This window comes from Panicum virgatum, chromosome 5N (assembly GCF_016808335.1).
Source record: "Panicum virgatum strain AP13 chromosome 5N, P.virgatum_v5, whole genome shotgun sequence".
NCBI lineage: Eukaryota > Viridiplantae > Streptophyta > Magnoliopsida > Poales > Poaceae > Panicum > Panicum virgatum.
Genome location: NC_053149.1, coordinates 57821894 through 57836881, shown reverse-complemented (window position 1 = coordinate 57836881; position 14988 = coordinate 57821894). Strand labels below are relative to the sequence as shown.

Genomic DNA, 14988 nt, shown 5'->3' with positions numbered 1-14988 from the left:
GTGTGTGCAGTGCAGCTCAGGCCGTTTGCGAATTTCCTAGAGTTGGTGTTTTTTCCCGACAGATTATCGTTGGCTATACATATACTGAAGAAAAAATACAATAAAATATGAATGGGGGAAAGTTTTGGAAAATTATTGTTACATTGTGAGGTAATAACTTATTTGCTAATCGCTATGACGAGTCCACCTTACTAAACTTTAATGAAACGAATAAATAAATACCTATAAACTCAGTAGCTAAGCTCCTAACAATTTCTTCAGCTCCTTCTTGTTAACCTGAAATAAGCAACGGCTAATTCAGCTGCAAGCTTAATACGAGAGTATAATCCAAAAGAGATCATATCCGCACCTTTCCCATGGCATTGCGAGGAAGAGAATCCCACAAGTACAATCTTGTTGGAATCTGGCATCCACAGGAAAAAAAAAAGAAAAGAATCAGCTCCGATGTCAAATGAGACTAGTATTTGAACTTGGGAGTGATAAGATAGTACGGCACTGTCTATGTAAATGTATGTCTAACAAGATCATAATTGTCGTAAATGGTTTATGAACATCTTTCTGTTAATATAACACTTTCTGTTGACAAGTTGAAAATTTTATAATGTCAGGCAACAGAGAGCACTTTGGGAAAAGGCACCAGGCGAAGGAAAAATTCTGTGAAGAGTGTGAGAGACCCTAAAAAGCAGCTAGGAAAAGGGGGAAATGGTTTAAACTGCAAACCTTGTATGGAGCAAGCTTATCTTTCGACCAACTTGTCAATGTTTCCAAGGTTAGTGCTGGCTTTGAGTCCTGCTCCGCCATTTTCTTCGCATCCTCCTTAGGCACAATTATTGCACATACAACCTCCCCATAGGCTTCATCAGGCAAGCCAAGGACAGCGCATTCCAATACAGCGTCATGCTGAAGCCAAAAATAGACCAGATGAGGTAACATACGTAAGATATGCAAGTTAACATCGTCTAGTGACTACACTTCAAAAGTAGTTTCCAGCGTATGTAAGTTACCTCTAGCAGCACGGCCTCAATTTCTAGTGCTGACAACTTATAGCCACCAACTTTCATAATGTCAGCATTTGTGCCTGCATAAGTTAGTACAAAACTATAAATGAGGCTGGAAGCAATCCAAAACTCACCCCAGGCAGTGGCCAGTAACACCATCACCTGATGAAAATAGCAAGCAGAAAAAAATAAGTGTGCATGCGAGTAAAGTGGTACTTACGTCCTAAAATTATGAAGTATCCTTCCTCATCTAAAGTTACTGTATCACCTGTCTTGAAGAATCCACCATCGATGAAGGATTCTGATGTCACCTGAAAACAAAAGTTCACCAATTTCAATGATGAATTCACTTATATTAATATCTCAGAATGCATCCTTCACTAGTTTCATTATGGGTAAAATATTCTAGTAATTTTTTCACTTATGTAGTACGCTTGGCAAATCATAGCATTGCATTTATATAAAATACACATCACTGCGTTTAAATAACAAGATGTATACTTTATAGCCATGGTTAGTAAGAAACAGGAACTTCCTAAGTCGTATGGACTGTTCCCTCCAAAACTGTACAATCATACCTCTGGTCTTTTCCAGTACTCCTTGAAAAGGGATGGACTTCTAATGCAGAGCTCACCAACTCCAGTTGTAGTTTCAGTCCCATCATCCATAATAATCTTAGCCTGATTCAGAGTTCAGAAAGATGCCTTATAATGCATAATACACAGAATAAATGTTATATTAATGATGTTTCTAACTCCTGTGAATTGTTCGTCATACCTCAACACGTGGAAGAGGTTTACCAACTGTACCTTCTTTCCGGATACCATGCAATGGATTAGACAGTGCCATGACAAACTGTAACCAATAAGTCTGTCAAGAGCCATAACATATACAGACTAGATGAGGAAAAGTTGATGTTTTTCTTTTAAAAGATTTACCTCAGTCATGCCATAACGTTCCAAAAGACGGTGACCTGTCACTTCCTCCCACCGCTTCATAAGTGGGGAAGGGAGAGCTGATGACCCACACATCTGCAGTGATTCAATGAGTATTAAAAAAACCTTTTATAATTCATTTGCATCAGTCCAGTGGTCTACAGGAAAACCCACCAGTAAGCATCTATTACCCACAGATGTGAGAGTCGTAACAAACCAGGAATCATTTTGCTATAATGCACGGCAAGAAGACATAAAAAATGTAAAAAAAGGGAAACACAAGCATATCTGGGCTCACACACGCACGCAAAAACTTTTAGGTTCTTGCGGTATTAGAGTCCTCGAAACATATTTAAGATCCCTTCGTCCTTGAATTTATTGAGTGTAGTATATACCTCAAGGCTCAAGGTCCTTAATTAAGTGTTTCTACACTACAGTTGATTGAAAAAGCATAGCCACAGAGACCATTCGACCTTGCAGATTCAATAACAGGATCCAAGGGTCCATGCCCATCGGTCTTTCTTTAAATCATACAGCATACATTGAGCTTTTAAGCAATTTTGTACATAGCAGGTAACTGTGAGGCTTTAAGAACAAAGGGAGATACAGCCGAACTGAAGACTCAATTTCAATGAACATGAAGAACTTACCATTAACCTCAACTGCTTTGCAGCATAAGAACAGGCGGATTGTTGATCAGGATCCATATTATCATACCCTTGCAGCAGACGTGTATACATGGTTGGAACCTGCCACAGCAGAAGTATCGAAATACCTTTACTTATCAAACAATACGAAGACACATAGGTATATCTCAGTTTGGCATGAATCTGGAGATAGATTGCTATATTATCATAGAGAATCATACTCCAGTAAATACTGTAATGGCATCATCATTTTTACTGGCATCACTGGGATATGATTCCCTCCATCTCTGCCATATCCCGCTTACGCTAAATTTCGGAATAAACTCAACCTGCAATCACAAAGAATATATATTACCATGAAAGGAACTTTGCAGATGTGCTGCTGAAATAAGTTTCATTGTTTACATCTCCTAGATCAAATGTAAATGTATCTATTAGTTGCACATAAAAAAAATGTATCGAAGACTAGTTCACCTAAACTAAAATTTGATCAAATAGCATTATCTTTTAAATAGATCACTTAGAGATTAAATAAAAGTTAGGGAGGGCAATTACCACCGATCCGGAATAGAGGGGTGCAAATAGAGCATTGAAAAGGCCATGCACATGTACACTTGAAGTTAAGGACTTCAACAATAAAGACAAACGAAATGGATACCCCAAAAGCAATCATAAGAAGGGCGCTATCAATGTTCAAATTAAAAACTGCAACAGACCAAACTCTACTTCTAACTCCTATCCTGGTACATGAGTTCAATTTCGTTTTTGAATTGAGGGGAGTGGTACATGTATTTTATATTTCAAACCTGAAGGATCATATAACAAGTAACAGTATGTGCAAGAAGAGTAAAGAACTAATGGTACCAAACATTTTCCTATGGAGAGAGAGAAGATGCCATGTACTACACTGCACCTAAAACCACTCTATGCCGACCCAAGTGGAGCTGGCGAATGCATGCATAGCACTCAGCTAACACTTTCTTCTTCTCTTCAAGTACAAGCATTAATATAGAGGTGCTATGTTAGGAACATTCGGATTCATATTTCATGTGCTGTTCTAACCCATCACAACTCTTCATGCAGGAACAATGCCAAGGCATTACTATGCCTAGACAGCTACTAACCAGTGTTGCTAAATAGTGAATTCTTCAAACAAATTAAAGGTGTGGGCTTGAAAAAAATGCAATTTGAAATATTAGTATATGATGGACTGCTAAATATTTAAATAGCAATAGCATTAATTGTGGATATGATGCAGCGGGAGACAGTGCAGAAATTGATCTTCACTTCGATATCCCCATGCTTCTGATAGAATTTGGACCTGCCAAATCAGGTAGAATAAATGTTATGTGCACCATATCATCAATTTATCATGCCAGCTAAAATGGTCATACAGCAACTAAAAATGTCACACAAACCATAAAAACTCTTAGATAAATCAATTGCGATAACAAAACCATGGAGATGTGGCAAATATACAGAAATAGAATCAGCAAGGTAAGCAAAAATATTAGCTTATCTTCATTGTTCAACAGTTTCTAGAGCCATGTATATATACATTTAAAGATGAAAATTGCACCTGAGAAAGGATGCCCTTGTGGGTGTGAACGACTCCTTTTGGTTTCCCAGTTGTGCCACTTGTGTAAAGGATAAGAGCAGGATCATCTCCTGTGCAATCAAACTCCAGGAAAATTAGGTTAATAGGTGCTATCAGAAGAATATTTGGAATTATTAGTGAATAGTGAGTAAATGCTCATAGTGGAAACAGAAAAGGAGAGTATCGAATTGATACTGTAAACACAAAAGGAGACTACAAAAACAGAAAGAAATACCAGCCACTAAGTTCAAGTTTCAATAAGAAAAAGGAATGAGCAATTCACCTTTGATTTTGTTTGAACTGTTGGCCTCAGTGATTAAACTAGAGACTGATGAAGTCACCTCATTGCTTGAAGGTTCTTGGGGATTTATTTCTGAAGGTATGCTAGTGATAGATGGAAGGAGAGAACAATAAGCAGAACATTTGATAGAAAGGTTCTCCATCATTTCATGATGTTCCTTGGTGCTTAAAATCATTGAAATATCCTATAAATCACAGCAATTAGAAACCAAATAACGAATTTATTTCGCTGGTTTTTACACTTCAAAAATCCATAGATTGCAGTACATGTTAGGACATGTGTAACACTTGCAAAAGAATGTAAAACGTTATGATCATGTGCGACTGCAGACAAAAAGTTTTACCAACATCTTTTGTAATTAAGTTCATTTCTTTTTCTTTTTTGCACAGTACAGTTACCATCGTATTTTTGCACAAATTTGTGCAGCACGCATCTTCTGCGTCTTTGTATGTTACTTTCTTTGTGAATATTTTAAGTGAACAAGTGTACAGACCAAAATAGGTGCAGAAATCCACTTTAACTGCAAAATGCATTGATTTGTACACAATGTTAATGCATATGTGTAAGCTAGAAGATGTCCAATTATCCTATGTGACCAACTTAAGAGTTAATAAACACTGCTAGCTACATCTGTGGTGCTTTTGCAGTTCTTTTTTAAATAAAATTCTACTTGCAACACAAAGATGAAAAGGAACCATAGTATGGCAGCAAAAAATGGAGGCATTTCATTTTCATGTTGATATGTTGCAAAATGCCAAAATGAAATGATGCTATAAGCTTGGAACAAACCGAATCATTCATGACGTGAAGAAGCTCAGCTTCTGGATAGCTAAGTGCAAGGGGAACTGCAACTCCACCGGAAAGCCAGGTTCCAAATACCCCAGCAACAAATTCAGGAGAGGGTTTAGCCACAATGCCAACACGAGCTCCATGAAGGAATCCTTTTCCATTTATTCCTTCCAAAGAAGAACTTTGTATTCCATTCCGAGTCATCTAAAAGAACAGAAGTAAGGTTTTGCTTGTGTATTATCAACCGCCATTAAAACAGATGAACTGAAAACAGTAAAATTTATGTTTAACAGAAATCTGTAAGGTAGACTTATGCATTGACCATTTGGTCGTAATAGAAGTGACTACAGAAGCAAACTCCTGCAGATATGTTTAACAAGTTCCTTGCAGTTAACATATGCATTGAGCTACTAAGCCAAAACGAAAATGTCTAGGGAAGCAAAGTACAAAGTGCGGAGGATCCAGTAGATGAGCGTATTATCAGAAGGTAACTTGGAGCATGAAGAGGATATGACTGCATATGCTCATCATTATGTAACTTGAGAGGAGAGCAATGAACTTTGTAAACAGATTAGGAGACATGCTTACTGGTTTTTTGTGCAATTAAGACATTGATGAGGCCTTGTAGCAAACATGCATGGACAATGACAGGACAGACTAACTGCCTGAATGCAAATATCTGATTCCCCTAATCAAGATGTTCCAATCAATTTGGAGAGAATCCCTGGGAACCACACACACCAAAAGTACCCTCCCAGGAACTAATTAATACATTTTGTCAATCGGACTTTGGTTACAACATTTATGAGTGGAAGTTATGTCATATTGCACAGAGTCCCAGACAAAGGAAAACAAAAGCTAAGAGGAAAATCATATGAGAACATGGAAGGAAGTCAGGAATCAACATTCTAACCAGTGACTGAGTGAGCAATCTAAAATGAATATGCAGAACATAAAAGGAGCTGTGGTACATTTTTGCTGCACAAAATTTTGTGGACATCCAGGGAAGCTGCAATAAGCTGGACAAGGCTGTAACTCTTTTTGTCAGCTCTTATAGCTGCACGGACGCCATTTGCTGAGCCATGCTTAAGGACTTCTTGAACCACCTCCATGAATGTATGGGTGTTCTGTCTGGCGATGTATGCTAAAGAACAAACAAAGAAAAGGAAACATTAGAGAACAAAAATGAAATAGATTGCACAGTAATCTAATCAGATTCTTCAAACCATAGCATGCGAAATTGACGACTAACAAAGTAACAAACTAAGAGTCATGTTCTGAGAAAACAGACAGAGGCATTCCTCTATGATACCAATCAGATGACCATTAACCTAGAACCCTGCTTCTTGGATAACAAAATAACCCACGAAGCTCATTCTCAGTCATGCAAGAGTTGTGGTAATTGAGATTTTTTTTAAAAAAAAGGTTGTGAATGTGATTGGAGGCAGTGCAGCAAATCAACGATAATTACTTCACAAACAAATAACAGAAACGGGGTCAATCCTGCCCGAGCACCATGATCGTGTAACACTCTTGAGACACAAAAAGGGCGATCCAAACCCACTAGGAGCATAGGACAACTGCTCCTTGGTAAAATCGCTAGTGCTCCACGGGTCCACAATTAGGCCGATATCATGATCCGTTGAACCGTTTATGCATGAAAAATCCGCTCATGGGCTTCGTTGATCCGCAACCACTACCACACCTAAAACCTTCTACGCAGGGCATCCGCTGAGCGTCTGTGGCAAAACGGCGAACACCTTCCATTCTGCCAAGCCGAGACATCATAATTGAGTCCCGCGTGGTCCAGCTTCGGCGAGGAGTTACCGAAACTTGCCAGCTCAAGCTGGTGATGCCGTTGTGGCAAAACGACGATCACCTGGCGCTGAACCGAAACCAAAGCTAACAAAAAGAAAAAACAGAGGGAGGGGAGGAGGTGGAGGTGCTGACCTGGGGAGGAGGAAGAGGCGAAGTGGCGTCGGAGGCGAAGGAGGACGGTGGAATAAGGGGAGCAGCAGCAGTGGCGGAGCAGGTGGGAGGAGGAGGCGTGGGCCGCGCGGCGATTGAATGGCGTCATCAAGCGCGCCACCGCCCCGAGCCCCCACCCCTGCGTCCGCATTTACGGGCGGTTCCGGGCTGGTAGGTGGGTGTGCGGCTGCGGCGCGCCTGCCTCGCGGTCTCGTGTGTCAAGATGTCAACGGGCAGAAAAAATCCGCGTACCCGCGGGCACGATACCCGATGGCCGCGGATACGGACATGAACCTGTGCCCTGCGGGTATGAAGTTGTACCCAACGGGTAAAAGTAAACGGGTAAGAAAATAACATGCACGTACCCGCAAACCCGCCAAACCCGCACTGACACGTGGGACCATCGCAGGAGAGGTATATTTCATATCCTAGAGTTTCGTCCATCCCAAATTCCCAATCCCACCAGCCGAGCGGCGGCCGCCCACGACCCACGCGAACCCCGTCTCCGCATGTGACTCACGCTTCCCCCCGTCACCCAGCAGTCGCGACCCCGCCTCCCCCGTCATCCAGCGGACGCCTGCGGCTCCTGCTCCTCCACTCGCGGCGGCGACGGCGGCGGCGCGCCTCCCGCAACTCGCGGCGTCGTGCGTTCGGCCTCCCCCACTCGGTGGCGCGTGGACCTCCCCGGCTGCCGTCGGCCTACAGCAAGAAGAGCGGTCATAGCTGCTTATCCTCGTCCTCATCGAGCCACCCCACCCCGCTGTCGTCCATCGAGCCAGCCCACCCCGCTGCCGTCCGTCAAGCCGCCTGGCAGCCGCCGTCGCCACGCGTTGTCCTTCTCCAGATCTGGCGGGCACACGGGCATGCCCGCGGGCAAGGGATGCCCGCGGATAACGGGCGCGGGCAGAGGATGCCGCCCGTGGCGGGCGGCGGGCGCGGGCACGGGCACGGAATTTTGGTCGCTGGTGCGGGCACGAGACACTGGTATCCGCGGGCATTCTACCCGTTGCCATCTTGACTCGTGTGGCGCGGGGTGTCTCCCGCGATTTTTTTATTTTAATCATTTTTAATCTAATATTTTAATAATAGCCCGTTCATATTTAAATTTTTAAGAACTAGCCTTTTTGGTCGTATCGAGTCCCGTGGCGTGACTCTCTGAAGGGTCACGTCATATGCTTCGGCGCAATCGAGCTGCCACGCTGGCACACGCGTGCCAGTGGGTCTGACATGGCAAGACTGAGTCGCGTCACATGCTTTGGCGGGACTGAGTCGCGCCATGCGGCGTGGCGCGACTCAGTCTAATACAGGCCCACCCGGCCAGCCTCCTCTTCCTTCTCGTCCCATTCTCTTTTCCTCCACTCCCCACTCGACCCGACCTCCATGGCGCCGCCCCTCCCTCTCCCCTAGATCCACTCCATCCTCCACCCGATTCGAAGGGGAAACGAAGGGAAACCGATCCTTGAAGGTAATTCCTTCATTCTAACTAATTGGTTTTCCTTCATTTCGCGGATTTTTTTAGGATTTGAGTTGGTTAGAATTTTTTGTAGAGTTTGAGTTGAAATCCCCGGCGGTGCGCTTCGACTCGCTCTCGGCCTCTCGCCGGCCGCGCTGCTGGACGGGTGCTGCATCTACCTAGGCGACTTCCACGGCGGCCGCTCAAGTGGTTAATCGTGCGGCTGGAGCTCACGCGCTGCGGCTACCCAGTCTGCTGCACCGAGCTCGCCGTCGACCCCGCGTGCCTCCGCCGGTACCTCCTGCCCGCCGCCGTGGCACCGCTCGTGCCGGTCTCGCTGCCGCTGGTCTTCCAGGCCCTGGAGGTATGCGCGCACGCCTCTCGTTCCTACCGCCCCGTGCTTCATGCTTTCTCCTCCCCGCATTTGCACTTGCTATCACGTCCAAATAAAATCGGTAATCTTAGATTGTTGGTCTGTAGCCTTCGCACTGCTAATTTTATGGTAGTCCGTGTAAATTGTGCTACTCTGTGGAAAATCAAAAACGTAGGAGCAGCTCCTGCGTTTATGCTGCTCAGAAATTGGGCGAAGAAATGCACAAATCAACCTAGCCTGCTATCTCCTGTTGAGATACTAGGGGCGTAGGGGAATGTAGTATCACCAATAGTCAAAGTTTTTTTTTAAGGTACTTTGCATTTCGTAATAAGAACCTTAGAGTGTCTCAGAGGCGCAATCGGTCATTTTCTGGAGATGCAATTAGCAATGAGTAACGGTAAGTAACATTTATTAGGAGCATTTCAGCTGGACTTGTTTTTTTTACTATTTCTAATACAATGACCTAAGATAGTAAGGCTGCATGCTTTTTTATTCTTGAGGTGACAAAATAATATCTGATAAATTTGAGTAGGTCTACGACATATTTATGAAAATTACCTGCTGTTAAACGTTGCTTAACATCTATAATCAGTATAGCTGCAATGTTACTCTCTAATACTACTTTTTTTATTTTGTCTTTGGCAGTGACGATGAGTCTCTTCTCTTGAAGATGCACAAGGCAGTGCTTACACTTCTTTTGGCTTCTCGACTTCTGGATCAAACTATATGATGGTCCCGTAATTAGTATTCGCCAGCATGGCTCAAAGTGACAAGTCGAGATTTAGTTCTCATAGAATGCCATTAGGATCACCTTATGTACTAGTTCAGATGGGTGGCTTTAGGAAAAGCTAAAAATAAGGTAGAAGATTAGAGGAGCCACTGTAATGTATGTATGAGCATAGATGTATGAACATATGTATATGTGATTAGAGGAGGAACTATGATGCATATATGGCCCTTTTTTTTGTCAATTTTGGTCACCTATTTTTCTTTTTTTTGTTGTTTTTTCATTTCTAATACTTAATGGCTAATTGTTTTATTCTGTCTACATTTAAATTATAGAATTATGTAACTCAGTGCCCATGTACACTTGTTGTATGTCTGTGTGTATCTATTCAAGATTATCAGTGTGGTGTTATTTCAAAATTATCACTTGTTTTACTCTGTCTACTACTAACTATGTTTGCTTTTCAAGTTGTTGTTATGTTTTATTTTAATACTCTTTTCAGTTATCTGGAGTCGCACCATTTATATTGGCGTGACCAGTTAGCAAAAATTTGACCTGAGCCAAATCTGGTCGGGGTCAAAGGTTGGCGCGACTCCTCACTGAGCCGCGCCGCTAGAAATGGCGTGACTCTTTGAAGAGTCGCGCCAAGCCACTCGGCGCGACTCGTAAAGGAGTCACGCCACGCGATAGCACTGACCAGATACTTTGGTGCCAAGAGAAATGGCCCGACTCCTTGCAAGACAAGATACTTGATTGCCTATCACAAAATTGTAGATATCACATTACCCGTTTGATAGGACATTACAATATACTCAATTGCACAAAGTGTTGTCCATCACACGTCTAATAATAGTAGTAACAATACATGACCACAAAATGCACATTACAAGTCCACTACAAGAATAATTCAATTTACAGTTGTGCATGATAGATAAACAAGATCCATGTGCACCAAAAGACGCTCTCTTCTACCACTTCCTGACGCCGTTGGGGGCTTGGAGCTGCTTTGTCCACCGCTGGTGTTGTCCGAGGATGTGTTCGTCGCGAGAGGGCTATGCGACGGACCTCCACCACCTGCGTCAAGAACAGATCAAGGCACAAGCTTTCAGATTCAATTCAACTGAGATAAAACCTGCATTGTCTGTGACGACCGACGAGAAGAACTCTGACATGTGCCAGTGTTTGAATATATACGAATGTGATGCTCCATCATACTGAACTTTACTGTATTCCAATGGACAATGCATAAAGGTAGTAGTAGGTAGTAGATCATACACACCAGCCCAGACAATGATTAACCCCATAATCTCACTTTTGGCTACCTAATGACTCTACTTGCCTAACATTGCAGATGCTGATTAACTGTATGTGGTCTAGCGTCTAGCCATAGTGTAGCACCTCTTTAAAACTACCGTGCACATCAGAGAATTCTGTAAAAGACAGCAATCGAAGCAAACTCTAGCTACCAGCCGAAAACATGAGAGCTGATGTCTCAAGGCATGAGAGTAAACGTCAACAATCTTCCCAAACCGATGAAACCAGATAACTTGGACATGACATGGAAAAATCCTACGACCTAAAGCTCATGCCATCCATCCCTGACACCACTTCTTTCAGTCACGCTACGCGTGTCCGTATCACAAATTCAGCATCAATAACAAAATGTCTACTCCTAAATAGGGGGGAGACGACCTGCTGAGAGAGAAGGGGGCGTCGGGGAGGGGCGGGCCGCACGACCGTCGGAGAGGCCTGGCGTCGGCGGCGGGGCGTGACCGGACTAGAGGTCGGTGTTGGAGGCGGGGCGGCATCGGCAGGAGGGGCGCGGTCGGCGCACGCCCAGCAGGGCCACGACACCCAGCGCCGGCGGGAGGGGCGCTCTCCGCGCACGCACAGCAGGACAGCGGCACCTGGCGCAGGCGGGAGAGGTGGCCTTAGCGAATTGTTGGGCCCATTTCAACTCAAGCCCTACAAAAACCCTAACCAACTCAAACCCTAAAAAATCCGCGAAATGGAGGAAAACCAATTGGTTAGAATGGAAGAGTTACCTTCAAGGATCAGTTTCCCTTCGTTTCCCCTTCGAATCGGGTGGAGGATGGAGTGGATCTAGAGGGGGAGAGGGAAGGGCGGTGCCATAGAGGCCGGGTCGAGTGGGGAGTGGAGGAAAAAAGAATGGGAGGAGAAGGAAGAGGAGGCTGGCCGGGTGGGCCTGTATTAGGCTGAGTCGCGCCACGCCGCATGGCGCGACTCAGTCGTGCCAAAGCATGTGGCGCGACTCAGTCTTGCCACGTCAAGCCCACTGGTACGCGTGTGCCAGCCTGGCAGCTCAGTCGCGCCGAAGCATATGGCATGACCTTTCAGGGAGTTGCACCACGGGACTTGGCACGATTAAAAGGGCTAGTTCTTAGAAATTTAGATCTGGACGGGCTATTATTAAAATATTAGATTAAAAAGGATTAAAATAAAAAAATCGTCTCCCGCCAGTCACTGCTACTGCTGTCTCGGGCTCGTAGTACGAGTACGTGTCCCCCGCCCCAAGGTTGGTTGGCCAGCGATGGAACCGGGGCGGGCGGGCGCCGGGGCTGACCCGCGGCGGAATGGGGGTTCCTGACTTCCTGTTGTCTTTTGCTACTACTCCGTTGTTCGCATCCTCTTCCAGCGACTGCACTGGCGCGGCCGTGTTCACTTGTTCCTCCTCCGTAAGCCATCATGCCGAGCCATGAGCTGCTCAATCGACACCTTGCGGTATGCTAGTGAGGTGTGTGTATGGCTCGTCGAGATTATTTACTTTATATGTGTTTGGAAGCACTCCACTCTAAAAAAATTTTGTTCCACTCCACAAACTTCACTCCACTTACTAGCTCCACTCCACCAAAAATATTTGGCTATTATATAGCTCCACTCCATTAGCTGTAGTAGACCAGCCCAATACACAAGCCAACGCCCCAGCTCCTCCACCCCGCAAGCCCATGTGCAAGATATAAGCCCAACTCAGTCCATCTTTCATCAGGGCACTTCCATACGGGGCCCACCTATAAGGGGAGTCTTCTACCATGGTGATACTGGCGGCGCCGGTCTCTTCATCCCATTCTTCATCATCGTGCGGGAGCGGCGACGGCCTCGGCCTGCTGGAGCTGCGGTGGCGGCGGCGGTTCGAAGGAGCGGCGGCAGGGGCCTGCGACGGCGACCAGGCAGCGGCGGCGGCGTCCTACGATGGCGGTCGGCAAGAGCGGCGACGGCTTCCCGCAGGAACGACAGCGGACCGCAAGAGTGGCTTGTGGCGGCCTGGGGAAGCGGCGGCGGCAGATGCGGCCTGTGCTGGCTGCAGCAGCATGCGGCAGCGGCATGCGATGGCAGCCCGCGGCAGCAACCAACGGCGGTGGCATTCGGCTGCAGCATGCAGAGCTAGCGTGCGCTGGGCGGCGGTCTGCGATGGCGGCGGAGGCGGCCTGTGCAGGCTGCGGCGCCATGCGGCAGCGGCTTGCGACGGCGGCCCGCGGCAGCGGCCAACGGCGGCGGCATGCGGCTGCAGCCTGCAAAGCTAGCGCGCGATGGGCGGCGCTGCGGCGGCGGCCTGCGGGAGCGGCGGCGGCGGCTCGCCGTTGTGGCGGCGGTGGCGGTCGGCAGGAGCCACGGGAGGTGGGAGGAAAGAGAAGAAAGATCGAACCATTATGTGTGTAACCAGTGGCATGGTGGGTAATTTTGCCTAGCTCCATCAGCTCCAAAAATAGGTGGAGCACCTCTTGAGGAACCCCATAAAAAATAGGTGGAGTGGATCTGTTTTTGCTGGAGTGGAGTGGAGCACCTTGATATGTTTGGACATTTTTTCTTAGAGTGGAGCTATTTTTGGTGGAGTGGAGCGCTCCCAAACAGACCCTTAGGGCGTGTTTGGCAGAGCTCAACTCCAGAAACTCCAGCAACTCCATCAATTTTTCGTGCCAAACGTGTCCAGCTCCAGAAACTCCAACTCCGGAAAAAAACGTGGAGTTGGAGGCTAACTCCATGCCGTTTCCTGTAGCTCCTAAAGGGGTGCTCCAAAAACACTTGTTATGTATATCCTAATGGAGTTGGGGTGAAATTACCCATCTTTGCCACTGGTTACACATAACGGTTCACAGGGAAAAAAAAGAATTGATAGTTTCTCCCCCACTGCGCCTGTCGCCCCCCCCCCCCCACCCTACGCCTAGCTCTTCTTTTCCCCTGCCACCTAGGGGCGGAAACCCTAGCGCCGCCCACCCCTCCCCTCCCCGCAGACCTCGCCGGCGGCCATCGATTTGGAGCGGAATGGAACACACTGAAGATGAGCTCCATCCCCACATAGGTATTGATGTCTAATCCCTCGTGAATTCTCTGTAATTTGTCTCTCTTGTCACTCAATTTTTCTTCTCTATCCATAGCGTCATGGTTCTTCTTCAGGGGGGTCGAACCCCTTTCATCCCGCCAAGCATGGCTGATCCTAGCGCCACCATGGGCAGCGACCTTACCGAGCTCAGCTGTGGCCATGCCACATCGGTTGGCCGTGGAACCAGCCAGGGCCGGGGCGCTAGCGCTGGCCAGCCAGCCTGGGCGCTGGCGCAACCGGCAGGGGCCGTGGCGCGGCGGGCAGGGGTGCAGGCGCGGCCGGAAGGTGGGCTGGTCGGGGAACTGCCCAAAAAAACCATGGAGTGTCATCTGCCGGTGAAGGTTTCGTTCAGGCAAACAAAGCTGCGGGAAAGAAAGCAAGAGATGTGGTATGTACAAAATTTTTGGTTTTACCTTGTTTCAATGTCTTGCAAATTGAGAATGCTTGCAATTTCATTACCATTGTTTCAATGATACAAAACTGAAAAATAATGTTGTGAATGTTTAAAATGTATTGTACTATCATGATCAGGGTGATGCAGTAGAGTGGAATGACACGAATACTTCAATATACTATAATCATACTTATTATATTTTATATCTCAGACAATATATTCTAATCATCAATATTTTCTACTCAAATATATTACGATAAAGAAGTAGTAACAATGAACCAATTTGATCCCTCATCTTGTGATGGCCATTGAGGAAAACATCCACCAACAGATATACAACAGAATAGTAAGAATCACATACACAAGAGACACATCGATTTACATAAAAAACCTCCTCGAGTTGAGGAGTAAAATCCCACGGGACTAATCAGTCCACTCCAAGCTTCCACTATAATCAATAAATGATT

At 45.9% G+C, this 14988-nt stretch overlaps 1 protein-coding gene across 4 annotated transcripts; it reads right to left on the bottom strand.

The window, feature by feature from the left end:
- Position 1: 1 nt before the first annotated feature.
- LOC120673087 (malonate--CoA ligase-like) lies at positions 2 to 7417 on the bottom strand. 4 transcript variants are annotated; one of them, XM_039953774.1, is made up of 17 exons: positions 7218 to 7416; positions 6239 to 6411; positions 5268 to 5471; positions 4461 to 4662; positions 4160 to 4248; positions 3832 to 3901; positions 3136 to 3188; positions 2802 to 2909; positions 2584 to 2682; positions 1937 to 2029; positions 1776 to 1853; positions 1577 to 1678; positions 1267 to 1309; positions 1005 to 1078; positions 721 to 900; positions 350 to 403; positions 2 to 276 (listed from the first exon to the last, which is right to left on the bottom strand). In XM_039953774.1, the coding sequence occupies exons 1-17, from the start codon at positions 7384 to 7386 to the stop codon at positions 238 to 240; spliced, it is 1830 nt and encodes a 609-aa protein (XP_039809708.1). In that variant the 5' UTR covers positions 7387 to 7416; the 3' UTR covers positions 2 to 237. The 4 variants fall into 4 exon arrangements, 3 of the variants coding, with proteins under 3 accessions (XP_039809708.1, XP_039809707.1, XP_039809709.1); XM_039953773.1 differs by having other exon boundaries at positions 1219 to 1309; positions 7218 to 7414; XM_039953775.1 differs by lacking the exon at positions 7218 to 7416 and adding an exon at positions 7028 to 7051 and having other exon boundaries at positions 1219 to 1309.
- Positions 7418 to 14988: the final 7571 nt, after the last annotated feature.